At 44.7% G+C, this 27,341-nt stretch overlaps 1 protein-coding gene across 4 annotated transcripts in view; it reads left to right on the forward strand.

Annotated features, from left to right (window-relative positions):
* Positions 1-2,532: 2,532 nt before the first annotated feature.
* The window catches only part of Tdrd7 (tudor domain containing 7), a 68,316-nt gene continuing 43,507 nt past the window's right edge, over positions 2,533-27,341 (forward strand). Inside the window, exons 1-3 of one of the 4 annotated variants that reach the window (XM_029476188.1) lie at positions 2,533-2,982; positions 25,293-25,505; positions 27,085-27,226. In XM_029476188.1, the coding sequence (XP_029332048.1) occupies positions 2,890-2,982; positions 25,293-25,505; positions 27,085-27,226 (448 nt within the window). In that variant the 5' untranslated portion in view covers positions 2,533-2,889. Of the gene's footprint in view, positions 2,983-9,806; positions 9,964-10,173; positions 10,460-24,597; positions 24,617-25,292; positions 25,506-27,084; positions 27,227-27,341 lie in introns of those variants that run through there. The other 3 variants (XM_021160235.2, XM_021160236.2, XM_029476189.1) reach the window with 3 other exon arrangements.

Consider the following 27,341-nt stretch of genomic DNA (forward strand, 5'->3'; position numbering starts at 1 on the left):
AGAGAGAGAGAGAGAGAGAGAGAGAGAGAGAGAGAGAGAGAGAGAGCATGCACTAAACAAACAGAAACAATAAAAACAAATTTTGAGCTGTCCTTGCCACTGAGCCTGAAAACTCAAGCTGGATTCCCAGACCCACATGGCGGATGAAGAAGCCAACTCCCACAAGTTGTCTTCTTATCTTCACACACGTTATAGCAGATGTGTGCGCATACACACAAAATAAATGCACAAATAAAATGTAATAAAAATGTTTGAGACAGGGTTTTTCTATCCTGGAATTTGCTATAAAGACCCAGCTGGCCTCAAACTCACAGAGATCTACCTATCTCTGCCTCCTGAGTGCTGGGGTTAAAAACATGCCATTCTGATCAACTTCACCAGTTTTTTTTTAAACTTTAAAAAAATATCTGCCAGTGTACATTTTAAATCTGAGCACTTGAAAAGCAGAGGTAGGTAGATCTCTGTGAGTTCCAGGATAGCTTGGTCTACATAGGGAGTTCCAGATTAGCTAGGGCTGTGTAGAGAAACTTTGTCTCAAAAACAATAACAACAAAATTTTGTGTGTGTGTGTGTCTTTGCGAGTTTATGCATGAGTGTGTGTGTGTGCATGAGAGAGAGAGAGAGAGAGAGAGAGAGAGAGAGAGAGAGAGAGAGAGAGAGAGAGAGAGTTCTGTGTTCTGCCTCTTCTAGGATGTTGGGTTATGCCTGCTCCAAAAGGGCTAGATGAAGTCTAGAACAGGTGGGGTCTGGGGAGGATAAAGCAGAGTCTATGATGAGCAGGATACTGGTCTGGTTGGGAGTGAGTGTCAGGGAGGTTAAGGGTGAAGACCTTCTCTGAGGATCTTAGTGTTATGGCCCTTTTAGATGAAGGCTTTCTCTGACAAACTTTAGTAAAGCAGCCCTCTGAGCCGGTCTTAGCTTGTTTGTATGTCTTAATTAGGTTTGAACGCATACCCTTTATTTGGGGTGAACCAAGGGTTTTATATATATAGTTTTGAGGAGAGATGTGAGAATATCCAGGGAGGAAAAAGATCATTGGCTGAAGGCTAAGGCTACTAAGATGCCTCATTTGCATGGGGAAGGATTCTAGGTGCTGTGCTATGTGACTGACCACTTGTGACCACCTGGTTGGGGGCGGGGGGGGGGTCTCTGGGTTATGTGTTCCTAGGCAGGCACAAAAACAGGGAGGCAGTTAGCCCTACTCCCACAGGTCTCAGAATGAGACTCTAATCTCAATTTTTGAGCTATCCAGGATTTGTGCATGTTCCACCTCACCAGTTCCATGCCAGTTCTGTACCCCACATGTGTGTGTGTGTGCGCGCACGCGCGCGTGTGTGTGTGCGCACGCACACATGTGTGTGTCTGTGTATAAATGTTATCTTTGTCATAAAGAATTACTGTATCATCTCCTTGTAGGTATCATTTGCTCATTTGTGGTATCTATAGTATTTAATAGATTAAATTGTTTAGATTTTCCCCCTGTGGATATGCCCCTTGATTATCAATATGAAGGGGAAATAGTCTCTTCATTCACAATCACAAACACTGATGCTAAGAGACTGTCATAATCCTAACATTAGGATGCAGTGAGCCTAGTGTATTAAAAGTGTAGTGTTAGCATTTCAGGGCAAAAGTAGTAATCTCACTATCAAAACTAGAAAAGCAAATTCGATGTGTTGATACTTTTTTATTATGTGGTCTTGGAGAAAATGCAAAATGTTTTTACTTACTCAGATACATTTACAATCCCATTGAGAACTCTAGGAGTCCTCAAACCAAGTCCCAGGGCTTCATGTGACTCCCAGAGGCCTGGCTTTCATATTGTTGGGACGGTACTCCTGACTAGCGCTGAGGGATGTGTGGACACGGCACGTGGATGGTAAAATCACCACTGATTTGTAATGATTGTCCGTGGGGCACACCAAAGCCTCTACCCACGCGTCTCAGGGTCTCCATGAAATGCAGTCTGGCCTTCTCCGACTCAGTATGGGGTCAGAATTGAGAAAGAGTGACTGAGTGCCACCGACAGTCATGTTCCTTTAGTCCTAAGGAAAGACCCCCAACAAAGCGTTACCAGTTTCTGTTTTGAACATCCAGCCATTGCCCAACGAGGAAATGAGGAGCTCTGAGTGTCATGCTCAAATAAACTGGGTAATCTGAGTTTGCAAGACCTTGTGCCCAAAGAAAACAGGAAGATTTGGAGGCATGCTCCAAACACTAAGTGACCTCCCTCCTCAAAGGGAGAGTTATATTTCTCCTCTAGCCTCTGAGTTAGGATCCAAAGAATATACTCTAAACAGGGGGGTTTTGTATAAATGGGACTGTGACATTCAGAGGTGCCTTTCCTGCAAGCACGGACTCACATGGGGACATTTTTGGCCACAGGCCAGATAGACTTCCTGGTTGACTCGGTTGACAACTGAGGCATCTAGAGTGGTCACATTCCTCAGTGATAAGTCACATTCCTCTGGTCTTGTTCTCTACCTCCACCTCACCATCTAGGATGTTCTGAGTGGCGATATGGACAGAGTGCCTGTCAGCTTCCCAAGGAAGAAGCAGCTCTGGAAGAAGCTGACAGACAGTCGGGAGACTTTCAGAAATCTAAAGAGAGAAACGGTGCAGCTATCGAGTGACAGAGTCAAGATCGAGGCCGTGTAAGAACAACTGTCCATTTCATGGGCTCTCTGTGTCCCTTCACCACAGTGAACAGGTTGGAATCCCACCCCTCAGTGTGATGCTGTTAGGAGGTGAGGCCTTTGGCAGTTGATGTAGGTCATGAGGGTGGAGTCTTCATGGATGGGTCCACTGCCTTTATAAAAAGAGATCTCCGTGAGGTGTGTCACACTTGTCGCTATGTGAGGAGGAGAGAGGAAGCCACTCGTGGATAAGATGAGGAGCCAGCAGTCTACAACACAGAGGAGGGTCCTCAGCAGAACCGGACCAAGCTGGCACCCGGATCCTGGACTTTCAGCCTCCAGAACCGTGAGAAATAAATTTCTGTCATTTGTAAGCCACTCAGTCTGTAGTGCTTTGTCATAGCAGCCCCAAATGGCTGAGGTGTCATCAGTCTGCCACTGGTACCCAGATTCGATACAAGATGTTTGCTAACTTGCAAGTGTGCAGCTCTTTGCAGATGTTTTTATAGTAGATAAAGGTTTGCTGTTTTGATGCTTTTAATGTATTGCCCTTTGTTTGAGGAGCACCCCCACCCCCCATTTAGAGTACAAAGAGATCAGGTCCCATAGCAGCACAGAAAGTGTTGGACTTGAGTCCTTCACTAATTCATTCATTGCAAATATTTGCTGTCAGCCTGTGTGTGCCAGGTGCTAGAGCATGCTGTTATCAATCGTGATCCCGGAACCACCTCTAATACACAAAAGGCTCTGTAAGGAGCAAGCTCCGGGGCGTTTACAAGCAGGTTTAGAGTCCAAGTTCTGGAGCATGCGCTGTAGGAGAAGGAGCGAACTTGGCAGTGCTGAGTAACAGCCAGCTTCCTGCAAGAGTCTCCCCTGAGTCCTACCCTGGCCTAAGCCCTGACCCCACCCCGGGTGTTAGAATGTTATAGCCTCAAATTACAAAGCATCCTGTTTTAAGGAAACTGCCATGGAGATTAAGGGCTCAGGCATTAAATGAATGAGGAAGTTGAAGGGAGAATTGGGAGATAAAATACTGGGTTACTAGACCTCTGGGGAGTCCCTTGAAAGGAATGGTTTCTTTACTACAAGTCCTCAAGTGGTTTAAGCTGTCCTGTAGTGGGTGATGGAGAAGTCCAATAACAGCATGCCTGTGAGTCCCGGGTCTATTGCTGTAACCAGAAATTTCTTGCCGTCCATGTTTCTGGGTGGGGTTGATTGTCAGGGAATTTCTAGTAGTATTTAAACCTTCAGGGCCCAGGAAACAGCTCCCAAACTTTATTTTATGATAATCATTTTAAAGCTTCCTCTACTCATTTACTTCTGACATAGAAGTCACAGCTCCCCCACTCCTGCCTCTGAAAAAAAAATCACCATAATATTCATCATAAAATTGTGGGGAAAGAAATCCATGCTCATACAGAAAAGAGGCCTTTTGTTATCTACACAAATAGCCGGCCAGACATTCATTCACACTTTAGTTGGAACAAGGGACATTTCTCGATAAGTGCACGAGACAACGAGCACCTAGGTAGGTACTGGCCCAGACTAAACTCCCCTGTCATTGTGACAACTAAAATTACCCTCCTGAGAATCTAGAATGCCCTGGGAGGGGGGCAGCTTCTCCACGGATGGACCACTGATTAATAGGAGTTGATCCGATGGCCCCGAGAGAAGCTCTTCTGCCTCTTAACTGGATTAGCTTTGTTGTGGAAAGGGGTTCAAGCTAGAACTGGAGCCAAAGGGCTTTGGAATTCAGTTCAGTGTAGCCCTGGACTTTGACTGTGGACACATCAACAAGTCAGGACTGTGCACTGCTGCCTAGGAGGCTCATTTCCTGAATCCTGGCTGTTCTTCCATTTCAGTCTGTGAGCCGTTGCCGAGTGTCCCACCCCTCAGGTTCCTGTGCCGTTTCTTGTCACTGCTGTCCCCTTTCTTCCCTCCCAGCAACTATTACAGCCTAATTTTTGTATCAGTAGGTTTATCCATGATTTCAGTGCCTTGTTTGAAGCACCAGTTAGCTAATCTCATGCCTTGCTAAATAGCTGCGCCTCTTTTCTCAGCTTCCTGATAGTGCTTAGTAGACACCATCTGTATTGCAAGTCCTGCCTAAGCTGTATGAATGATGCACAGTTTGAAGCAGGAAAGTGAAGATGGTCTCTTAGACAGCTGGCTCTACCCTATTGGTTCTCTACGCAGTGTTCAAGCAGTGGTTCTCAACTTATGGGTTCTCCACCCCTTTGTGGGGTCAAACAATCCTTTTCACAGGAGTCAGATATCCTGCATAACAGATATTTACATTATGACTAATAGTAGTAGCAAAATCACAGTTATGAAGTAGCAAGAAAAAAATAATTTTATGTCTGGGGGGTCACTACAACATGAGGAACTGTGTTAAAGCGGTTAAGCTTTAGGAAGGTTGAGAGACACTGTGTTAAAGCTTGCATTATCTCCTCTTTTCCACTGTTGGTGGCTCTGTGGCCTCTGAGGCGTCCCTGATCACCCTCCCGGGGATTAGGGCCTTTCAGCTGACTCACCTTGGAGGCCTTTGTGGAAAGCTTAGGGGGTTTTGCTTGCTCAGCATGCCCTGAGCTCCACCAGCCTAGGATTTCACCAGGGCTCTGGCCATCCCTCCCTTTTGTTTTGTGTTCTGATTTTGCTGCCCTCTCCCCCGCCCCCCTTTTTTTCCTTACTCAGTTAAAACAAGCATAGTTGTCTAGAAATTTCTCTCCATTTGTTCATGGAAGGGGGTAGCAGGATCGGGAGTGACCATGTCACTAATGATTAATCAGAGATCTCTCCAGAGATTCCTTTTGTCACGGATCTAATTCTCCTGACCTTGTGGAAGCAACCAGTGCCTGAGAAGCTGGGTTCCACCTGGATGCAAAAACAGCTCAGCACAATAGCTGAGTGGCAGGCAGGAATGCTGCAAAAGCCACTTGCAGCTTAGCAACTAGGAGAATAGGGACTCAGTTAAGCAGTACACGAGGGGGGGTTGGGGGGATGGAAAGCTTCACCCTCCTCGCACTGCTATTCTGTGAGAATCGTCAGAGGAACAAAGCACCATCTTGAAACTCAATTAAGAGAGCAATAGGTTTGGGGGGAGGGCTGTGAGGGAGGTTTCCAGAGAAGTACCACCCATGACACTGAATAATGTCACAAGCCAGTCCCTGAAGTTCACTGATGGGATGGAAAGTGACAGAAATCAGAGTCCTGTGGATGTGTTTGGGGTTTTCTTTTTGGAGACAATATAAAGAAGCGACAGATGTTCTGGATAGAAGGTGAGATAGCAGCGCTTGAAGTGTCTCCAAATGCCACTTGAGATGTGGAAGGGGGGATTTGCAACCCTTCCCAGTATTTGTGAGGTGGATAATGAAGAACGTGTGGATCTTGGGTTGTGTTATAGACCTGTCAGATAAGAGGGAAAGGGCTATAGACACATGCTTGAAACCAGGCCCTTCCTGGATCCTCCCCCCTTGGCCAAGTGTCCTGGGGCCTCCTGTATGGCTCTGTTTAAACAAGTAGGCTGGCAGGATGAACAACAGCAACAACAACAAAAATGCATGGAGGGCTTTTAATGGAGGGTGTTTGTTTGTTTGTTTTTAAGACAGAGCCTCTCTAGGTAGCCCTGGTTGCCCTGAAACTTGCTATGTAGACTAAGCTGGCTTGTGAACTCACAGAGATTTACCTGCCTCTGCCTCCTAAGTACTGAGTTAAAAGGTGTGTACAACCACACTTAACTTGGTGGAGGTTTTTATTGCTCCATCCTTTTAGCCTTGGCTGAGATGGCAGTGGGGTCATCTTTCTCCCTACACTTGGTCCTAGCTTTGTACCTTCTTTCCACGATAAATTCCCTCTGGTGAAGTCTCCAAAGGCCCAAATGATCTACCAGGAGGCTGTCCCTTTGCAAAAGCCACGTATTCAGGACTCTGGGTACCTCTCTGCAGCCTTGGAAATGAGAGATGTGTGTGCTTTTTTCTTGCATAGCAAGAGACCTGCCCATCTGCCTCTGCTCCTGGTGACCTAGGATGAGTTTGGTCTTTCGGTGGGGGAAGAATACCTTTGGACTGCATTCTATCTATTTTGAAATACTGATCTTTGACTCTGAGGTTCCCCCTAAGGGGATTTTTAATGTGTGGAACTTGACTCTGTAAAATCCTGTGTCTCTATGTTGCTCTCATATGTTCTGTCTTACTGTTCCATAAAAGGATAAGAACCCCGAGTCTAAAGCATAGCCAGTTTGAGCTGGGCATGGCAGCCAGTAATTCCAGCACTTGGGACAGTTCAATGTCAGTCTCAGCCACAAGACAGGCTCCTGTCTCAAAACAAAACAAAACAAACAAACAAACCCCTTCATTTTCCTGAATTCCAGCTATAAATCGAGCAACAAAACAAGATCATACAACTTCCTTGCTACAGTTCAGCTCCTGAGGAATCCTCCTGATACACCTCAGTGAAATCCACCTACAGAACAGGAGTTTTGTCCATTTCAGCTCCTGAGGAATCCTCCTGATACACCTCAGTGAAATCCACATACAGAACAGGAGTTTTGTCCATTGTTCGAGAACAAATACAAAAGCCACTGTGTACAGGAAAAGATGCTCCACGCCATCATGGAGAATGGCGAGTTAAAGCCTCAATATGAGACCCCTCAGTGCCACAGTGGCAATGTTCCACCCGTCCAGGGTCAAGCTCCATTTAAAAAGACTGGTGATGCCGCGTACTGAGAATGAGTGGACTCATGCTTTACAGGGGGCGGAGTCGTGGATAAAAATGGGAGTACAAAGAGATGTGGCCACTTAAGATTGCACTTTGACATTCACATGTAATTATGCATATAATTATACATTATCTATGGTTAAGTACACATACGCATATACTCATATCCATAAATATATACAATCAACTATACATTTCTCCTACATCCTGACATTAATTCTACTCTCTGGTATGTATGTGAGAAAACGATTTGACTTCACAATGGTTATTTATAGGTGCTTGGACCAGAACAGCCCCCAGACTAGAAACAACAAAAATGCACACTAAATTCTAGGAATAAACTAGTTGTGACATAGCCATACAGTGACAGCCATCAACAGGAAGTGATTATTGATAAGCTCAACAGGAATGAGTCACGAACACACTGCACTAAGTGAAAATCCAGGCACAAAGGCTACACATCCTGTGGTCCCCTACATATGGTACTCCTGAGAAAACAAGGCTCAGGGGACTGAACTCTCACCCAGCTGCCAGGAGTGATGGGAAGAGGGAGGGAACAGGGCTAGGTAGAAGGCTCAGGGGAACTTCTACAAATAAAACAGTTATGCATCTTGATTGTGATGGTTGTTGCGCAGCTGGATACATTTGTTAAAACTCATCAGACTGACGTACTTGAAAATATTTGCTTGTGGCAACTATTCGTAAATAAAGGTGGTTATGGAAAACTAGCTGCAGCACATGACTTTTCTTTGTGCATAGGATACTGCAAAAAGGGGGGCATATTTATAAGCATAAAGGACCTCAGACTTAGGGTTCATGCACATTGTTTCATGATTTATTTTATATACAGAATTCAGTATTGCCTACTTCCCTACCCCCACAGCCATCCTCTGAGTTCACTGATGCTGTTTTTACCCTTACCTCCATCAGAATGTGGAGCCAGGGCATGTCAGAGTATTACTACAGGGTCCAAATAGAGAGCTGGCTTTATTCTAGGTCTGTGGAAGTCACTGTCATGTTTAGTCTAGCGGACAGGGCAGGGAGAAAGACATCTGAAACAGACTGAAATAGAATCAAGGCAATGTAGAGAATTCTGTTTCAGAGACACTTCGGCAGCTTTAGGCAGGGACCAGATGTGAGATTATGAAAGAGAACAGTGTTCAAAGAACACCCCTGGTCAAAGCCTTAGGACAGAACCTACTGAGTACAGGATATCCGGCTTTTCACGCTCTCCTTCCAGTCTATTCATCCATCGCCTACTGCAGCTTCCCAATGAACGCAAAGCTCCTTAAGCACAAGGCTTATAGCCCCTCGGGACACTGTTGCTGTTTGACAGCAGGTATTGAGTCTGTAACAGTTAATTGTCTGCTCACCCACTGAAGGATGTTTATGCTATCTCTGTGTCTTTAAGTATTGCAAGCAAGGCTGATTTAAACATCCTTGTACGGGTCTGTGATGAATAAACCCTTTCCTTTCTCTTGGGTCAATACCTGGGAGTGGAAACTCAGGGAGCCAAGGTTATAAAGTACTAGTGTATGCAACTACACAGAAAAGTCTCAATAGAGTTCTGATGAGTGAAGAAAGCCAGACCCTCCCCCTTAATGACAATACATAGGAAATAATTATATTTATATAAAACTCCAGAAAAAGCAAGAGCTCTATAGTAAGTAAGTGGGCACTTACAGGACTAAACGGTAGGGCATGAGGCAAACATTATAGAAAGAGAGAGAACTTTGAGGGTGTGGCTATGTTCGTTATGTTACTATCTGTGATTGTTTCTCTGTTGTATGCATACCAAACACATGAAATTGTACATTTGAATCATGCAGCTTATAGTATGGCAAGTGTACCTCAAACTGTAAAAAAAAAAAAAAAAAATTGCTGGTTGAGTAAGCAGCAGGCTTTCAGCAAAAATATACAGAATGATGCCAAGTTTTCAAAACGGGTTAAAGCAATCCAGCATTAAATAAATGTTAGTGGAATTACCGTGGAGTGAATAAATAGCAGCTATTCAACATGTTTAGAATGAATTAAAGAATTTGATAAGTATTTATTTTATGCTTATTATATACTGGGCAGTGTTCTAGGATCTCTGCCCTCAAACAGCTTTAGTTTTAGAGCAGTGGATGAAAGCAGCGTTGCTATACAAGCGTGAAGGGTATGTGGCAAAGCATTTTAATATAGTCCCCCTCCTCCAAAGAGTGACTTAGAAGACAGTTAAAGACAGACTGTCTAGGAGAATGAAAAGAAGTATTGAGATGCTGAAGAGAACGAACTTTGTGGAAAGAGATAAATCCACACCCCGAGCGTCAGGACGGCGTGCGCACGCGCAGAAACCGCTAGGCGGCGTCGGTTTCCCCTCTCACACGCGGATCTCGAAGTGGGCAGCCGTGGCCGGAGCGCCTGCGTCTGCGCAGAGCTAAGCCGGCCGGCGAAGGGGCGGGGCGTGGTGCGACGGGGCGTGGCCCAGAGGGCGGAGCTTTAGGTGATTCCCAAGCCACGGCTCAGGCCGTGCGGGGAAACCGAAAGTGGGCGGCGGCCGCCCTGGCGGAGAGAGCGGAGGGAGCCGGGCCCAGAGGCGCGGGCGTGGGCCGCGGGCCCCCGGGACGAGGTGAGCTCGGTCGGGGCGCGACAGGTGCGGGCGACGCGGGGCGGGCTGCGGGACGGCAGGGCACGGGCAGGACAGCGGCTGGGCGCGGCGCCTCAGGCTGGGGCCTGGTCCCCGCCGCGGCGGGGTTCCAGAGCGTCGTGCGTGACGCCCCGGGACGTCCACCCAGCCGGCGGCGGTGCAGCAGGAGCTGCAGAGGGGGGCGTGGGCGGCGCGCAGCTCTGAGCAGGAAGTAGCTCCCGGTCAGGAGCAACCGGCCTCGGCCGCCCGTGCTGGGCAGCGGTACCCGAGCTCTGCGCAGTTGTGCCAGCCCCGCGGGCCACACTGCGGCGGCCTCCGCCCTCGAGACCGGCCGGTGCAGGCCGCGCACATCACACAGGACCTACACGTAGCCGTTCCTGTCAACCGTGAGCGCTGGGGAGGAAACAAGCATTCACGGAGAAGTTGTCTTGGAAGTCAAGTGGGAGCTGACAGCTTTTCTGCTCCTGTCCGCTTGAGGGTACATTTCTGTCAATATCTAGGGCTACCACTACCCAGTCATTTTGGGGAGCAGGGAAGAGAGGTGTGTATAGATGTTAAAGCCCAACCCCAAAGGATTCTGATGCCACCACCACAGACCAACCGAGAAAACCACGATACGTGTTGGTGGTGCCCACCTTTGCTCTGCAGGTGGACGTTTGCAGAGAAGTGTTCTTGGAACTAGAAACGCCTTTGGTGGCAGAAATGTAATTTAGAACTAAATCCCTGTCTTTTCCCGACTTCCATGATGTGGATGAAAATGTGGCATTCTACAGTGCGGCCTTTGCAGATAATGTATTGGAATCTGAGCTTCTAAAGCTTAAATGTGAGGTCGGGAATCAATTGCACCCCTGGTTCCTAAGTCTGCTCAGGAATAGGAATAGCTAACTGACCCTTCGAAGTATTCTCAAGACAAGATAAGTCTTTGGCTCATAATAATAATCTTCAAAAGAGGCTTTCTATTTCCCCAAACTGCCCATATTTTACAGGTTGGGATTTCAAGGTTTTTGATGACAGGGACACGCAAATTTTTAGGATAAGTTAGCACATAGTGTAGACTCAGCTGACATAGGCGAGCTTCAGTTACATGCAAAGGACTGTGCTGGCCATAGAGCCCGCAGCTCCTCAGCCCTTCTCTTTGGTAGATTTTCTCTTTGCTAAGACAGCGAGGCAGCACTTGGCAGTGCCCTAAGATTTTAGTCCCTGTGGATTGGAAGTGGAATGTAATCCCTGCTAATACCCTTTTAAATGCGCCACATGAGACTTGCTGGGTGAGCTATTGTGTTGCATCTGGAGTTTAAAGCTCCTAGAAGGATGGCTCTTTTTAAGTTTTCTAATATTTGTTGGGTGTTTAATAGAAATGTAAAGAAAATGCACTTTATAACTCAATTCTGGGTGCCTGTTTTATGTTTGTTGAAGTATAAATAGCAAAAACTAAGCTTTGATGTAGAGGAAAATATCTGGATGTTTTCATGAATCAGGAGTTTATCGTTGCTTGGAGTGAGTTTGACTTTCTTATTTCTATGAATTTGCTTTCTTTCTTTGTGCCAAACTTGCTGTGTCTTCTCTTCATCCCATCTTCAGAGTTCCCCCATGAGGCCAAAGATGTCTTTTCAAACAAACAAAAAGTTAATTTTGTCTTTTTTCTTTTTTTTTCTTTTTCTTTTTTTTTTTTTTCTTTTAGTTGAAGTATGTGTCAGTCAGATAACCCAGTGTGATTTCCAGGCAGACGTAGTATTTTAGTCTGTGCAGCTTTGTCACGAGCAAGCAAACCTATAATGTCCATCAGAACTTTGGAGCTCATTACCTCTTCAAAGGATTAGAAGAAAGCAGAGAATCAGTGTGTAGTGAGAATCTTGGTTTCTCTGGGGAAAAAAATACAAAAAACAACCAAACCAAACCAAACAAACAAACAAAACCCAACCAACACCCTCCCCTATCCACAGAAATATTATAGGAATAGGTTTTTGTTTTAATCCCAGGTGTGGCATGGGGGACTGCTTTAGATTGTCAGCAGCAGCTCATTTGTCTCATGCTCTAGCAGGGGTGTGATTTTGCCAGCCGCGGATAGTTTCTGCAAACATGTGACATTTGGAATTCTGGGGACTCTTGAAAGGGTATATAACTGTTAGAACCTGGAGGTAGGCAGGCATGGTTGCAGTGGCTGCTGTGGCTGCTGCTCCTCTTCTTCCTCCCATCCCTGCTGCTCCTCCTCCCCCCCTCCTCCTCCTCCTGCTCCTCCTTTCTCCTCCTGCTGCTGCTTGCTACTACTGGTTGGTGGTGGTTGTTGTTGCTCGTTGTTGCAGTTTGTCAAGTGGTCCTGTGCAAAGAGACCAGAAGAAGACATTAGAGATCCTGACAGCAAAGATTAATGCCCCAATCAGCAAGAAGTCTAATGACATCACCACCCCCTTTCCCCTCTAGCCTTCTTTCTCTCCTACCTGTTGTTGGGGAGTTGGGAGGGTGGAATAGGGGTGGAGAAGGGTGGAAGGAAAAGAAACCCACATATTAGTAGACGTGCAGCTACACCAGTGGCTCTTCCCTTATTCATTATCCTGCACATAAAAAAGGAGACCAAAATGAATTGCTCAAAGAGGCAAGGGTGCTCAGTAGTTAGAGGTAGGGTTGAGACCCAGATCCTTGACCAAACTACTTAATCATCATGATTTGTAGATTCATAAAACTAGTTAATGAGATACTATGTAGTGACCAAAATAAATAATATGAAATAACAAAAAAGAAAAAGAAAAACTGCTTCCTAAGTACTTGGAAGATGCTACTCTTCCTGTTAAAACTGGCTAGAGGTAGACTTATTTAGGTTTAACAAGTAGACTGTAATTAGAAGGAAAACACAGCACCATACGCTTTCGCACAGTGGGTGTGGTGGTGCATACCTATAATCCCAGCACTCTGGAGGCCAATGGAAGGCTGCATAGGGAGACTCTGTCTCTAAAATTAAACACTGAAAGCAACCCCACACACCTTGTAATATGGGAAATTGCTGGGTAAGGATCTTGGATAAATTCCTCTCCTCTCTGAGGCTGTTTATTGCTTTGTAAGATGAAAGGCTTGAGCTGGCCTAAGTGATGTCTAAAATTTTCAGCACACATCCTGAGGCTTTTAGATCCCGACTTGTAAAGCCCCAGAATGTGTCTTTCAAAGAGCGCAGCAGTCACCCGAAGTATACACTTAAAGCCGTGGTTCTCAGCCTTTCTAATGCAGTCCCTCATATTGTGCTGACCCCCAACCATAAAGTAACTTCCATTGCTACTTCATAATTGTCATTTTGTGACTGTTACGGAGTCAGGATGCACAGGCTGAGAGCCATGGCGGTAAGACAATGCTCAGATGTTTCAGCATTGATGGAGTAGCTGAGAAGCTAGGAGAGTTTACCCTAGTAACCTGCTGTGTTTATTTGGGAAATTCGAATTCATGCTGGGAAAACCTGAGTTGTGGGAAAGACAAGACAAGTGGTACAGTTAGAAATAGTTTAAAAAGAGAAACTTAACAGGAGAAAACCTACAGATGAGAGCCAGACTAATGTCACTGTGGTTAGCCGGTAGACCCCAGTCACCATAGGACACAAGAGGCATACAGATGCCTGCCTGTGGGATACTCAGTCCATGGTGGACAGCATCAGAAAACATCTGTTTCAGATGCCTCAAACTTCGGGCTGTGTGGTGGTGCCCATCTCAGCACTGAGAATGCAGAGGCCAGAGACTCTGAAGTTGGAGACCAGCCTGAACATCATAATGTGAGCTAGTCTCAAGCAAACAACAAAAAGTCCACAAATTCTTCAAAATAAGAATTTCTGAGTCATTTTCTAGTATATTAAAGAAAAGGGGCAATTTTATAGAATATAGTTTTGAAACATAGTGAGGATTGTTTTAAATCATGTAAATTGTTTAAATTTGTGTATGGCAATGTAGCTCAATGGTAGAAGGCCATGGACTCTGTGTCTGTCACCAGACACACACTTAAATTTGATTTCCTATACTTCTTACGCAGCATTAGTATCATGGGGGCTTGGCAGTGAAGTGTGCGGCAGAGAGGAAGAGAGAAGGATGATGGATCTGAGAGGCAGTCGGGCTCACCACTCAGGATCTGTAGCATGGAACATTCTCTTGGGTTTGTCACTAGGCATGTATCTAGATTGGTAGTGTTCTCAGAAAGAAAGGTCTAGACTGGAAGGCAGGAGCAGGAGAGTTTTATTCTGGCCGTGAGCTAGGTAAGAGGTAAAGACTTCACCGTGGGCCTCACTTTCCTCACTTTTCAGAGTCACACTTTTAGAGATTTATTTATTTTTATTTTATGTGTATGAGTGTTTTACTTGCATAATGTATGTATGTATGCATACCCGGTGCCTATGGAAGTGAAAAGACCATTAGTTTACCTGGAACTGGAGTTATAGGCAGGTATAAGTTGTCATGTGGGTGCTGAGAAAAAAAAATCCAGGTCCTCTGCAAGAGCAGAAAGTCCTCCTGACCTCTGAGCCATCTCTCTACTCCCAGTTTCTTCTTTTTTGATACGTGGTAGAAGATGTAGTGCTCATTTGTGTTAGTGCACAAATGTGCACGCAGGCATGAATGGGTATGGAGGCCAGAAGTCAACATTGGTCGTCTTTACTCAGTCGCTATCTTATTCTTTGAGACAGCCTCTCACACTGGTCCTGGAACATGCTGAGTTTGCTAGACTGGCTGTTCACTGAGCCCCAGGTCTCCACCCTCCTCCTCCATTGGGAATACAGAGGAAGCCAGTGCGCCCAGCTTTTACAGGGTGCTGGAGTTCTGAACTCTGGTGTTCATGTGCAGCAAGCACTTTACCAACTAAGCCACCTCCAAAGCTCCAGATTCATGTTTAAGCTTAATCGTTTGAAGGAGGTGATATTAAGGTGCCTTTGTTGTATGATAAACTTTTCCTGGGGAGATGCTACACACGTCTCCTCACCCCAGATAGGGGGCCAACGACAGACCAAAGTCCAGCTCTCACCAAAGTCCAGCTTGATGAACCAGTGAGTTTTATTGGGGTTACTTAGCAGGAGATACTGAACAGGAGCATAGAGCACTCACACAGCTGCGCACCAAGGCCTACCGGAGCAGTGACAGCTCACAAAACCTGGAAACCTGGAGCACACTGCACAGCTTGCAGGCAGCTCAACAACTTGAAGAGCATCCATCCCTTCTAGGTGGCTCAGTTGGTCTCTTCCTCTTGTAGGCAGCTTGGTTATCTGAGAGTCTACTTTGCTCATCTGAGAGGGACTTTCAGCTTTTATTGTGTACTGGGGTGGGAGGACTGAATGAATCTGTTCAGTTTTGGGGACTTCCTGAAGCTATATTGAATTGTTTACCTTCTTGCTTTAAGGAGCTTCCCTGTAGGATGAAATGCTTCAGTCTTGGAGAAACTGTTACAGAATGGCCTGCTACCATTCTGTGCTATTCCCAGGTCCTTTTTCTATGGTCAGGTCCATGGCCTCCACTGTCCTAAGACAGGTGGCTCTGGGGATATTGCATCTTGCTCCTAGACCATTTGCTGAAGCAGTTAGTGACCATTGCCTACTTGTAGGAGAGAAATCATGCCGATCCACTGGCTTGCTCACCAAACCTTTCAATTGATACATGTGTTTATTAGGCTCGTAAGAGAATCAAGATGACTCCTGATACTTTGAATTAAAAACAAAACTAGAAATTTCTCCAACTTGTTTCCTGTTTTCAACCAGTATATTTATCCATGGTCATTTCTCATACATAGCATTGAAGTGGAAACTTAAGGGTTCTTTGGAAAGTCAGTTGTATTGGATGCTGTTTTGCTGGGGCAGGCAGGTAAAGGAACATTTCACTGAAGCAGACCCAGGAGAAGGATGTTCTGCTAAAGCACGCGTGTAAACTGACATGTGATGAAGTTTTCTTCACAGCACACGTGTATTGGTCTACCTTACATTGCATACTTGAGCTCCATTTGTCGAGTTTCCATAGAGAGAAACTGGCCAAAAAATTTCTTGTGGTGTGCCAAGGCTTCTTGCTGATTGGCACAGTGATGTCAGCTGAGACAGACACACATGCTAAGGCAAGACCCATGGAGGAAACGTGATATTTGGCCTTTGCCAGCTGGCTCAATGACTAATAACTCCCATACCAATTCCTATTTTGCTTTTCTACTTAGGAGCCTTACTTAGCTCAGGTAGCCCATGTGTTGGTCAGGCAGCCCTCAAGAGTGTGGTGGCCCTCTGAGGGTCTGCCAACTCATCTCTCTCTGCCTAGTTTCATGGTACCTGGTCTTGTAGGATACTTAAGACTCACAAGGTAAAAGCCTTAAATTTCACTTAAAATTCAGTGAAACTCAAATTTGCATCTGCTACAACATTTTTAGAGACTGAAAATAAGGGACGGGCTTGAGACAGAATACCTAAAACTTTGCCTTTGGACTCTCAAAAGTTGAAATTTCCATGATAAATTTTAATGTTTTGCTTGCAATGGATGTCTCTCAAGATTTAAAAAACAAACAAACAAAAACATTTCATTTTTTTAGAGGAAGATATACATACCTGAAGAGTATACTTGCCATCTGTAAAAATTCTAAGCAGATAAATAAAAATGTCATGATAATCAAAGTCTCATGAATTGCAGCATCTTAAAGCACTATATACTGAAAATTACTATTTTAAAGTGTGCCTCTGTTTTTGATCAATACCTTAAGCAATTGAGATTTGCAACAGAGACTAGAAAAATTGTCATGCACAAGAACAGATACACAGGTGAGAAGCCTTTCTGCCTTCTCAGTATTGTAGTACTTAACTGTCTCTCAGGTCTTCCCATGATGATGGGGTGGGGGAGACACAAACACATCTTAATTTACAGACAGCAGCCATCTGCATAGGCATGACTTTCTACTCTTCCCAAATCTGAGCTGCTTTTTGTAGCTTAAAAAAAACAACAACAACTTTGTGTACTTATTGTACTTCCGGTATTTGTTAGTTGATTAAATAGATAACAATCAAAAGCTTAGGAAGAGTGCCAGTTTGTGTTGGTGAATCCCAGCACTCTGCATTGTTTGAAAACAGAACCATCTAAGTTTGCAGCATTTGAGCTCTGAAGCAACACTTACTAAGAGTGTGGAAGTCAGACAGTAATGCCATGGCAGTGGCCCTGACCAGTGCCTGCCTATTGTGAACTCAGTGTGGAATGCTCAGAAATAATCTAACCAAATGCTTTTCAGCTGGTGACAGAGTAGTTGTCTCCTTTAGTTTATAGCAATCAGTGTAACTTGAGGACAGTTTTATTAACAAATTGGCTTCATGCTTATTTATGCAGTAGCTCACATATGTTATATTTTATTTTACATGTGAGTAGAAGGAAGAAGGGGTGGATAGTTAGATGGAGATTTCTCCTTCATTCGACATAGTATTTATTGAGCTCTTGTGTACTAGATACTAGAGCATCTGTAGGGAACAGACACAAATCCTGCAGTAAGGAGAGAGCAACATAACGAATATTGGGGAACACACTAAGGTGACAGTAAGGCAGAGTAGTGGAAAGAAGTCACCATGCAGCTGGCATACTGGCTCTGACCTTGAGTATTGTGGTGGCCAGGGAAGGCATTGCTGAGAATGACATGTGAGGTATTTACCTGAAGAGAGCAGTATTGACCCTTGGGGCAAGGAGTTTACAGTTCTGGGACTAGCAAGCACAAAGGCCTCGAGGTGGGGATGTCCCAAACACAGTCCCGGAAAGCCAGGGATCCCAGGATGAGTGTGGAGGAAAACAGAATAGTGGAGGCCAGGGAAGTGGGGTAGCAAGTACAGTTGTGGTTTCTCGTCTGAATAAGACAGGGGGAGAAGAAGGTTGTGACTAGAAGAATGGCATGGTGGGATTTGATGTGGAACATCTGCTGTTTAATAGCTGTGGTCCTCCACATCAGATGAAATCAGAATATATAATCTGTTTGCTAGCAGCTTTGCTGTGGGAATAAAAACTAAAATATGTACTTTTTAAAAATAACCTGTATGTTAAAGAGAGAGGGCCAATAGCAGGTGTGTGTGTAGCATGAGACTTTACCAAAGCAACTTGGAAAAATTACACTTAGCTAAAATAGTTTCCCGGGAAGAGAATTTGACCATGCAGGTAGACAGGGTGGAAAAGGGAAAACTGAGGGTGTGATCTCTAGTCCACACAGATGGGCACTGTCATTGAAGCCTCAGCATGTCTGCATGAGTGATGCCTAAGTGTCCTAGTAGGAGGGCAGGCAGTGACTGTGTGGCACCTGCTGGGTCTGGGAAGTCAGTGGCTTGAGAACAGGGAGAACCTTGAAAAGGGTGGGATTTAGAGAAGGACACCTTGGACCCAGCTTTCCAGTGACAGTTAAGTCCTGAGTGGGGTGTGTAGCTTCCCTTCCCTCTTTTCTTCCCCCTTCCCTTCCCTCTTTTCTTTCCTCTTCCCTTACCCCTTCCCTTCCCTTCCCCAGGCCCTGGTTGGGAAACTGCAGAAAGAAAGGAAGGTGAAGAGGGCACCTTTCCTAGGAGAAAGGGGAAGCAGGTTTGTTTGGGGCAGCCACAAAACTCACTTCTGATGAGCTTGCAGAATCAAGGAGGCCTGGTCTTTCAAACTGTTTGCATCTGTGTTGGTAAAAGTCTTTCTGGTGGTGTTGAAATAGCTCTGTCAGAGGTTGCCCCATAAGGAAGGCTACCGTATACACGGATGTACATGCTGTATGCCATTTTTCTTGGTCAGTTACTTGTGAGATTGCTGAGTTCTGTGGCAAGTGCATGACTCCTGAGAAATTGCTAAACTATTTTCAGAGAATTGTTTTGAACACCCACCAAAAATGCATGTGAGTTCTGGTTTCAAAGTTCTAAGCATTTTGTGTGTCAGTTTTTAAAGAGTGTGTGTAGTGTATGTAATTGTAATTATCTGTGTATATGTGTATATTTGAGGTATGCATGCTTGTGTGGGTGTGCTCACCTGTGTGTGTATGTGTGTTGGAGGCCAGGGCTTGATGTTGGGTGTTTAGTGCTCTACACACACATATACCACACACACACACACTACATACTTTTTTGAGACCAAGTCTCACTAAGTTTGCTGTTCTTTTTGTACACTATCTGCTCCCTCCAGTGATGGTGTTATAAATATTTATTGTCTTAGCTTTTCATGTGGAAGATAGGAATCCAAATTCATGTCTTTATGTCTGTTTAGGAAGCTGTCTTAGTTAGGGTTTCACTGCTGTGAACAGACAACATGACCAAGTCAAGTCTTATAAGGACAACATTTAATTGGGGCTGGCTTACAGGTTCAGAGGGTCAGTCCATTATCATCAAGGCAGGAGCATGGCAGCATCCAGGCAGGCATGGCACAGGAGGAGCTGAAAGTTCTACATCTTGTTCTGAAGGTAAACAGGCTGCAGATCCTAATAGTGCCACTCCCTGGGCCAAGCATATACAAACCATCGAATCAGGATGTTACCCACTGAGTCTTCTCTCCAGTCCGTCAAGTAATTGTTGGGGTGGGGTATGTGCATGTATGCAGGCATCCATATGTTGTGCACACTTGGAGGAGGCAGAAGACAGCTCTGACTGTTGGTACTCACCTTCCACTTTGTTTGAGACAAACTCTCTTGTTTTTTCTGCTAAATATGTCAAGCTAGCTGGCCTGGGAACTCACAGGCATCCTTCTATCTTTTACCTCCTCTTTGACAATAGGACTGCTAGCGTTACAGGCCTTTTGAAGGTTCTGGAGGTTTGAACTAAGGTCTTCACATGACAAGTGTTTTGGTTTGGTTTTGGCTCTGTCTGCCATTTAAACTTTATTATTGATTTTGTTGCCTCTATGTTGGGAAGGTTTAGAGGAAGGGAGGGAAAAGAGGAATGATGTAATTATAATTTTAGAAAAGAAATGGTTTTTACAAAGTGTTTGTTTTTAATGAGCATCTCTACTGAAGTATGTTATCAGGTTGTTTGCATATTTCTTTCTTTTTTTTCCGATGCAAAAAGCAAGAGGAATTTATTGTTCCAGTCACTGGGGTCATCCCAGACCTGAAGGAGAGGCAGAGACCCCCTGCAGCCCAGTTGGCCCAAGTTTTTATATGGTTTCCAGGGGCGGAGCAGAGCATCAGCAACTAGGCACAATATGATTGGTNGAACAGTGCGCCCTTTAAACTGATTGCTCTTTAGGCAATGAGGTAGTAGGTGCTTACTCAGCCTCTCCCTTCTGGCCTACATGCTCTCTGACCTGTCTCTTCCAGGTGAGGTGAGGAGGGTGCAAGGGATAGTAGGGGGTGTCTAGTGGAATTTTCTAGCANCTGAGCTGACCTCTTCACCAGGATTCCAGGAATGCTAGAATAGAGAATATGATGAGGTTTTAAGATGGGATGTTTGCATATTTCAAATGGATTCTTCATTGAGCTTTGAGTCTTTATATAAAATATCAGCTCACTTTTCTGTTTGTTGTATTGTTTTGTTTTGTTTTTCGAGACAGGGTTTCTCTGTATAGCCCTGGCTGTCCTGGAACTCACCCTGTAGACCAGGCTGGCCTCGAACTCAGAAATCCGCCTGCCTCTGCCTCCGGAGTGCTGGGATTAAAGGCATGCGCCACCATGCCCGGCTGTTTTGCTTTTGATTCAGGTTCTTTATATGAAACCCTGGATGTTCTGTAACTCACTATGTAGACTAGACTACTCATGAACTGACAGAGATCCTCTTGCTTCTACCTCCTGAGCACTGGGATTAAAGGTGTGGGCCACCACATTCAGCTGAGTACCTGCTTGTCTCTGGTTGCATTAAGAAAATATTTTCTTTTAGCCTGACATTGTCTTTTGGAAGAGCAGAAATTTATGTTTTTAATGTAATTCAATTTGTCAACTTATTCTACAGTCAAAAATAATAATCTTAGCAATATCCAAGGTCATAGATTTACTCTGGCGTTTGCCTTGTTCTGTTTTGTTTTCTGAATGTTTTATGACTTTTTCATTTCAGATGTAAATAATCTATTTCGAGTTAGTCTTCTCATGTGGTGTGAGCGTCCTCTTCTGTTTCACAGGATGACTGTTTCGTTTTCTCCATTGAATTTCCCTAACACCTTTGTTGAAGAACACTTGGCATGGGTGGATTATGTATTCTTGTGACAGTCTCAGGAGGTCATGTTGTACAGAGGAAAGTGTGTAAGGAAAACATAGGTGTCCATTTGCTGTGTAAGTTTAAGAGGCAAACACAATTGTAAGACCCACCCCAGGAGCTGACTTTTTTTAATGGTCAAATGAGGAAATTACTATTGAGTTTTGCTCTTCTGTTTTCTAAGCCAGAGAAAGGAAAAGGCTGCTTATGTAGAACTCTATCCAATGTGGTAACCACATTTAAATCAAATATTTACTTCCTCAGTCATCCTAGTACATTTTGGATGTATAAAGCTATATGTGGCTAGTGGCTCCCTTGTGGACAGCACATACATAAAATTTTTTTCCTCAGTGGAATGTGGTGGCACAGACCCTTAATCTCAGCTCTGAGGAGTCTAAGGCAGGCAGACCACAAGTTCAGGTATACTATGGACTATAATATGGTGAGTTCCAGAATAGCCTGGGATACATGATTGAAACCCTACCTTTTAAAAAAGTTAGTATTATTATTCATTACTTTTAGTTTTTACAGTCCAGTCTTTATCCCTCTCCCCGTCCATCCTCCAACAGTTCCTCATCCCCTTCCTCCTTCCCCCTGTCTCCGAGAGGATGCTCCCAAGCCCCCTACTTCACCTCCCTGCCAGGCCTCCCCATTCCCTGAGGCCTCAAGTCTCTCCAGGGTTAGGCGTGTCTTCTCTCACTGAGGCCAGACCAGGCAGTCCTCTGCTATATATGGTCGGGGCCTCAGACCAGCTCTTGTTTGCTGCCTGGTTGGTGGCTCAATGTCTGAGAGATCTTGGAGGTCCCGGTCTGTTGAGACTGCTGGTCTTCCTATGGGGTCACCCTCCTCTCTTCAGCTTCTTTTAGGCTTTCCCTAATTAAACCACAGGGGTCCCCAACTTCAGTATATTAGTTGGGTATAAGTATCTGTGTCTATCCAAGTCTGCTGCTTGTTGGGCCTCTCAGAGGGCAGCCATGCTAGGCTCCTGTTTGCAAGCACAGCATAGCATCAGTACTAGCGACAGTCCTTTGAGCCTCCCCTTAAGATGGATCCCAAGTTGGGCCAGTCACTGAACCTCCCTTCCCTCAGGCTCTTCCCTGCAGATCTTTTAGATAGGAACAATTCTGGATCAGAGCTTTTGACTGAGGGATGGCTTCATGCTTGGACCTGACCTAGAATGAATGCTTTTCCTTGATCACAGATCCGTCCCAAGTCTGTTTCTCTTATTAGTGTAATTTATGAAATCTCATTGTATTTCTTCTTATGCAGCCTTTTCTTAAATACTCTTCGAGGAGGAGGCGGCACATTCTATTCTTGGCTCTAACTTTATCACCTCTTTCTGGCAAGACAACTAAAACTATCTCCTTAAACTTTTCTTTTTCTAAAATCATTTGAATCAAATTAGGAATTCTGTAAGGCCTTTAGTTCACCTAAACAGCATTAATTCATGAAAGCTTATCTTCATGTTAATCTGCAGGAAATTTATACCATAGGCTATTACCCAATCACACCAGGTTATAGGCAGTGAGGGTCTCCTGGTGTCCACTCACGCCACAGCAAATAAATGAGGAGCATGGTAATGGCAAGCATGAGAAAGTACATCCATAGCAAGAAGCAGTTCTGGGACAACGTCTCTGGGCCGTAACTGGAAGCTGAACAAGACAGTGGGGCTGTCTCCAGGGAGCTCACTTGCTCACTGCAGCTCTTCCTGTGTGGCATCTGCTATACATAGGTATTTTTATATAGCTAGTTAATAGTGTGACTCCTTAGGACCTTTACAGACATCCTTACTGTGATTTCATCCTCTCCCCCTTCTGTAGCTCATTCCCTTTCTTAGAGCTCCCCATCCCCCATTCCCCCTCAGATCACTTGCACCGTGCTAAGCTAATGCTCCACTAATCACCTTTCCCAGCAGTGGCCCCTTCTTGCTTTCCTGGTTTCTGCAGTTGTTCCTGGATTTGCACTCACAGCTGATGTGGAGCTGGGAGTCTGAGATGAAAGAACGTTTGCTGTTCATCGTTCTGCGTCTGTGTTGCCTCTCTCAATGTGAACTTTTCCAGTTCTGACCATTTATTTCCTTGCAGAGGTCAGGGTTTTATTTTTCTTTACAACTCAGTACCATTCTATTATATGTATATGTACAACATTTTCATTATCTGTTCGTTGGTTGAAAGACATTTAGGGTGTTTCCATTTCTTGGCTATCATGGAATCGAGTGGCAGTGAACACGGCAGAGCCAGTACCTGTGGCGTAGGATGTCAAGTCCTTTGGGCATATCCAGGGGGTACTATAGCTGGGTATGGCAGATTTGCTTTAGTTCTCTAAGAGTTCTCCACCCTGATCTCCAGAGTGGCCGAACCAGTTCGTAGCCCCACCAGTAATAAGAGAAGGCTCCTTTTCCTCATGTCCTTTCAGCATTTGTTGCTGGCTGCTTTGTTGACCATGGCCATTCTGACTGGGGTGAGATGGAATCTCAAAGTTGTTTTGAGTAACGTTTCTCTCTTGCAGCAGTAGTGGGCTTTTCTGAGATAATTCTTAGCCATTTTTATTTCTCCTCTTGAGAACTTCCTGTTTAAATCCCAAACCCTTTTTTTTTTTTAAATGGGTTGTTTTTTAGACTTTTTTTTTTAAGTTCTTTATCTATTCTAGATGTGAATCTTCTGTGAGACTTATAGCTGGCAGATTCCCTCCATCCAATTGTGTTTTTAACCATGCAGCTCTTTACTTTTATGAAGTCACACTCATCCATTGTTGGTCCCAATTCTTGGGCAAAGGGTTCTGTTCACCCAGTCCTTTCTTGTACCTGTGTCTTGTTCAAACTGTGTAGGCTTTCTTGTAGTAGTTTCAGGGTTTTAGGCTTCAATCCATGTGGATTTATTCATTCATTCATTCATTTATGAGTACACTGTAGCCATCTTCAGACACACCAGAAGAGGGCATCAGATCCCATTACAGATGGTTGTGAGCCACCATGTGGTTGCTGGGAATTGAACTCAGGACCTCTGGAAGAGCAGTCAGTGCTCTTAATGCTGAGCCATCTCTCCAGCCTCTGGATCTAATTTCTTTCTTCTACATATGGACATCCAATCTTCCCAGCACCATTTGTTGGAAATGCTGTCTTGGTACAGTGTATTCTTTGGACATGTTTGTTGAATATTAGACAGCTGTAGTTCTGTGTGCTCACGTTTGGGCCTTTTTTGTTACTGCTTGTACCAGTCATGACACTTTTGAACATTCTGTTGATTCTCTTTTAGTCTGAAGGACATTGGGATACATCCCTCCTTTCCCCTTCTCTCTCCTTCCCCCTTCCTCACTTTTGTATCAGCCTTTTGTAGTTCTTTTTCTTACGCCTATCTCTTGTATGCCTACCTTCTACAGAAATCCACCTTTATCCTTGTTTTTTTCTACCTAGATCCTGAAGACCAGTGATTCTCTTACTAGCCTCTAATCTGCATTCTTAGTGACTATATCTGTGTGACTGGCCTGTGGACATCCAGCTTCCACCTGTCTAGAATGGATACAACTTCCTCCTCTCTTGTAAGCCTGCCTCTAACCCGTGACTGTGAGTGGTTACTACCCAGAATGCCTTAGCCAGACATTAGGAGCCCTCATCACTTGTGGTTTCTGCAGCTGACTACTTTAAGCTTGCTTTTTTATTTTTCATTTATTTTCAGGTTCTCCACATTTCCAAGCATTCTCACATCTGTGAAAGTCCTTCCAATTTAGCTTTCCCAAGGCTGCTGGGTAGTCTGCATCCTCTCTAACTTCAGAGCTGGACACTTTGTTTCCCTCATTTGTGATCTCCCTTCAGTGGTGCATTACTTTTGGCAGATGAAGTCATTAGCATACTGTGGTCATCTCAAAGTCTGCAGTCCTGTCAGTCACACGGCCCCCTAAAGTTCTCAGAGCACCCCCATCCCCATGCCCCTCTCCCCACCTCTGCCTCTGAATTCTCCCTAGCCCCACAGCCCCATCTTCCTCCTATTGTGTCCACCAGAAATCCACACAGGCTCTTCCTGCACCTTTCTGACTTCCCCACAGTCCCATAGTAGTCCCTACTTTGATGTCATGGTAGATAGTCCCTTGCATTGTTATCCCACAGGAGATCTCCAGCACTCATTTGTGGAATAATCTAAAAAGCTTCAGCTCTGAAATATATTCGTATTCACAGGCTGATGAGCCATAATAATGACCTTCTTTTGTGTTTTAATAGGCAAAGATGCTGGAGGCAGATCTGGTTTCAAAGATGCTAAGGGCTGTCCTGCAGTCTCATAAGAACGGGATCGTATTACCCCGCCTCCAAGGAGAGTATCGATCTTTGACTGGAGACTGGATTCCCTTCAAGCAGCTGGGCTACCCTACTCTGGAAGCCTACCTGAGAAGCGTGCCAGCAGTTGTCAGGATAGAGGCTAGTAGATCTGGAGAGGTAAGATGGCATCTGGTCTGTCAGAATTCTGACACTGAGTCAGAGTCACCTGCCTGGTGCTTCTGATCTCATACCTCTGGTGTAAGAAAAGCACGCACTGAATAGCTTAGATCCACAGTGACAGCACACCCAAGGTTCAGCCCACTCTCATGTCTTGTGTAATATATCCCCCAGAGTATTTGGGATATTTACCTAATGCCAGTGTCTGTGTATGTGGGGTAGGAGGGCTTGGTAGAGAAGAAAGGGGAGCAGATCAAGAGAACAGTCAGAGGACAAGCTCTTTTGTAAGAACATGTGTAAGGGAAGACGGTAGTTAATTACACGTGGGTGTCAGTCATAAGCATGTGCTGGCACCCCACAGCCTCCCAGGTCTAAGCCTTCAGCTCCTGCTCCTTACAGCACTCATCACAGAGTTTTCAACTTCTTTTCTCTCTTAAAAAAAGATTCTGAGGGGCTGGTGAGATGGTTCAGTGGGTAAGTGCACCGACTGCTCTTCCAAAGGTACTGAGTTCAAATCCCAGCAACCACATGGTGACTCACAACCACCCATAATGAGATCTGATACCCTCTTCTGGTGTGTTTGAAGACAGCTACAGTGAACTTATACTAATAAATAAATCTTTGGCCGGAGCAAGTGGGGTTGGCTAGAGCAAGCAGAGGTCCTAAGTTCAATTCCCAACAATCACATGAAGGATCACAACTATCTGTACAACTAAAGTGTGTACTCATATACATAAAATAAATAAATTAAAAAAAAAGATTCTGAGAATGAGAGATTTGCCTTTTCTCTCTTCATAATGAGCACCTCATAAATGTGCTGAATGCCTGAAAGATGATGTATGCAAATGAATGAATGAACTAATAGTGCTTCATACAGTTTTGAATTATGTTTTACTTTGAACTTTTTCCCACTAGTTTGAGCATTTAGAAATGTAGTTTTGACTATTACAATATCCCCTACTGAACATCCTGAGGCATGTAGCTTTTTTCTTTGAATTCTGAAGAATAGAAGCACTGGCCAAGAGTACTGTAAACTGTGGGTGTTGCATAAAGCTGTATTGTTCTTAATTTTAACTTAGAGTAACACATGCACAAACAAATGTAATTTTAAAAAACAACGTCCTTTAGCCTCAGAGAGACAGCCTCAGTGTGTGAGCCTGGAGCTTAGCTTTCTGAGCACTCGCTGTTTTTCCTGGGTAAGTGGCAGAAGGATGTACCACTCGCGCACGTGTGCGTGCGTGCATGTGTGTGCTTCTGAGCTAGTACACGTGCATGCACCTTTGAGCCGGTGTGTGCAGAGCACAGGATGCCTTTGGCTCGGTTGCTCATTCCCCAGTACCTACTTTACTGTAAATGCTTAATAAGTATCTGTTTAAAAAATAAATGAAACTCTCAACTTGAAGAAAGAGTACTGGACCACGCATGATTCCTTCTGTGTTAAATATAACTTTAGTTCTGGAAATTGGGAGAGAGGCACTGGGAGTTGTGTACCCCGTGCTCTGGGATGCGTTGGCTCACTGGGACCCAGCCCTTACAAACTGGCTCTCCAAATGTCCTGCTCTCACTCTGCTGCTCACAGATCATCTGCTATGCGGTAGCCTGCACAGAAACTGCAAGGATCGCTCAGCTTGTGGCTCGTCAGAGGACCTCTAAAAGGAAAATAGGGCGACAAATTAATTGTCAGATGAGAGTGAAGAAAGCCATGCCGTTCTTTCTAGAAGGTAAGTCTGTTCCTGAGTAGATTATCATAAGGACTTATGGAATTATTGCCCATGTTCCTTATAAACTGTTCATTGAGTACTTACTGATATCCACATGTCAGGAGAATATTCCTGC

The sequence above is a fragment of the Mus caroli genome, chromosome 4, assembly GCF_900094665.2.
Source record: "Mus caroli chromosome 4, CAROLI_EIJ_v1.1, whole genome shotgun sequence".
NCBI classification, from domain to species: Eukaryota; Metazoa; Chordata; class Mammalia; order Rodentia; family Muridae; genus Mus; species Mus caroli.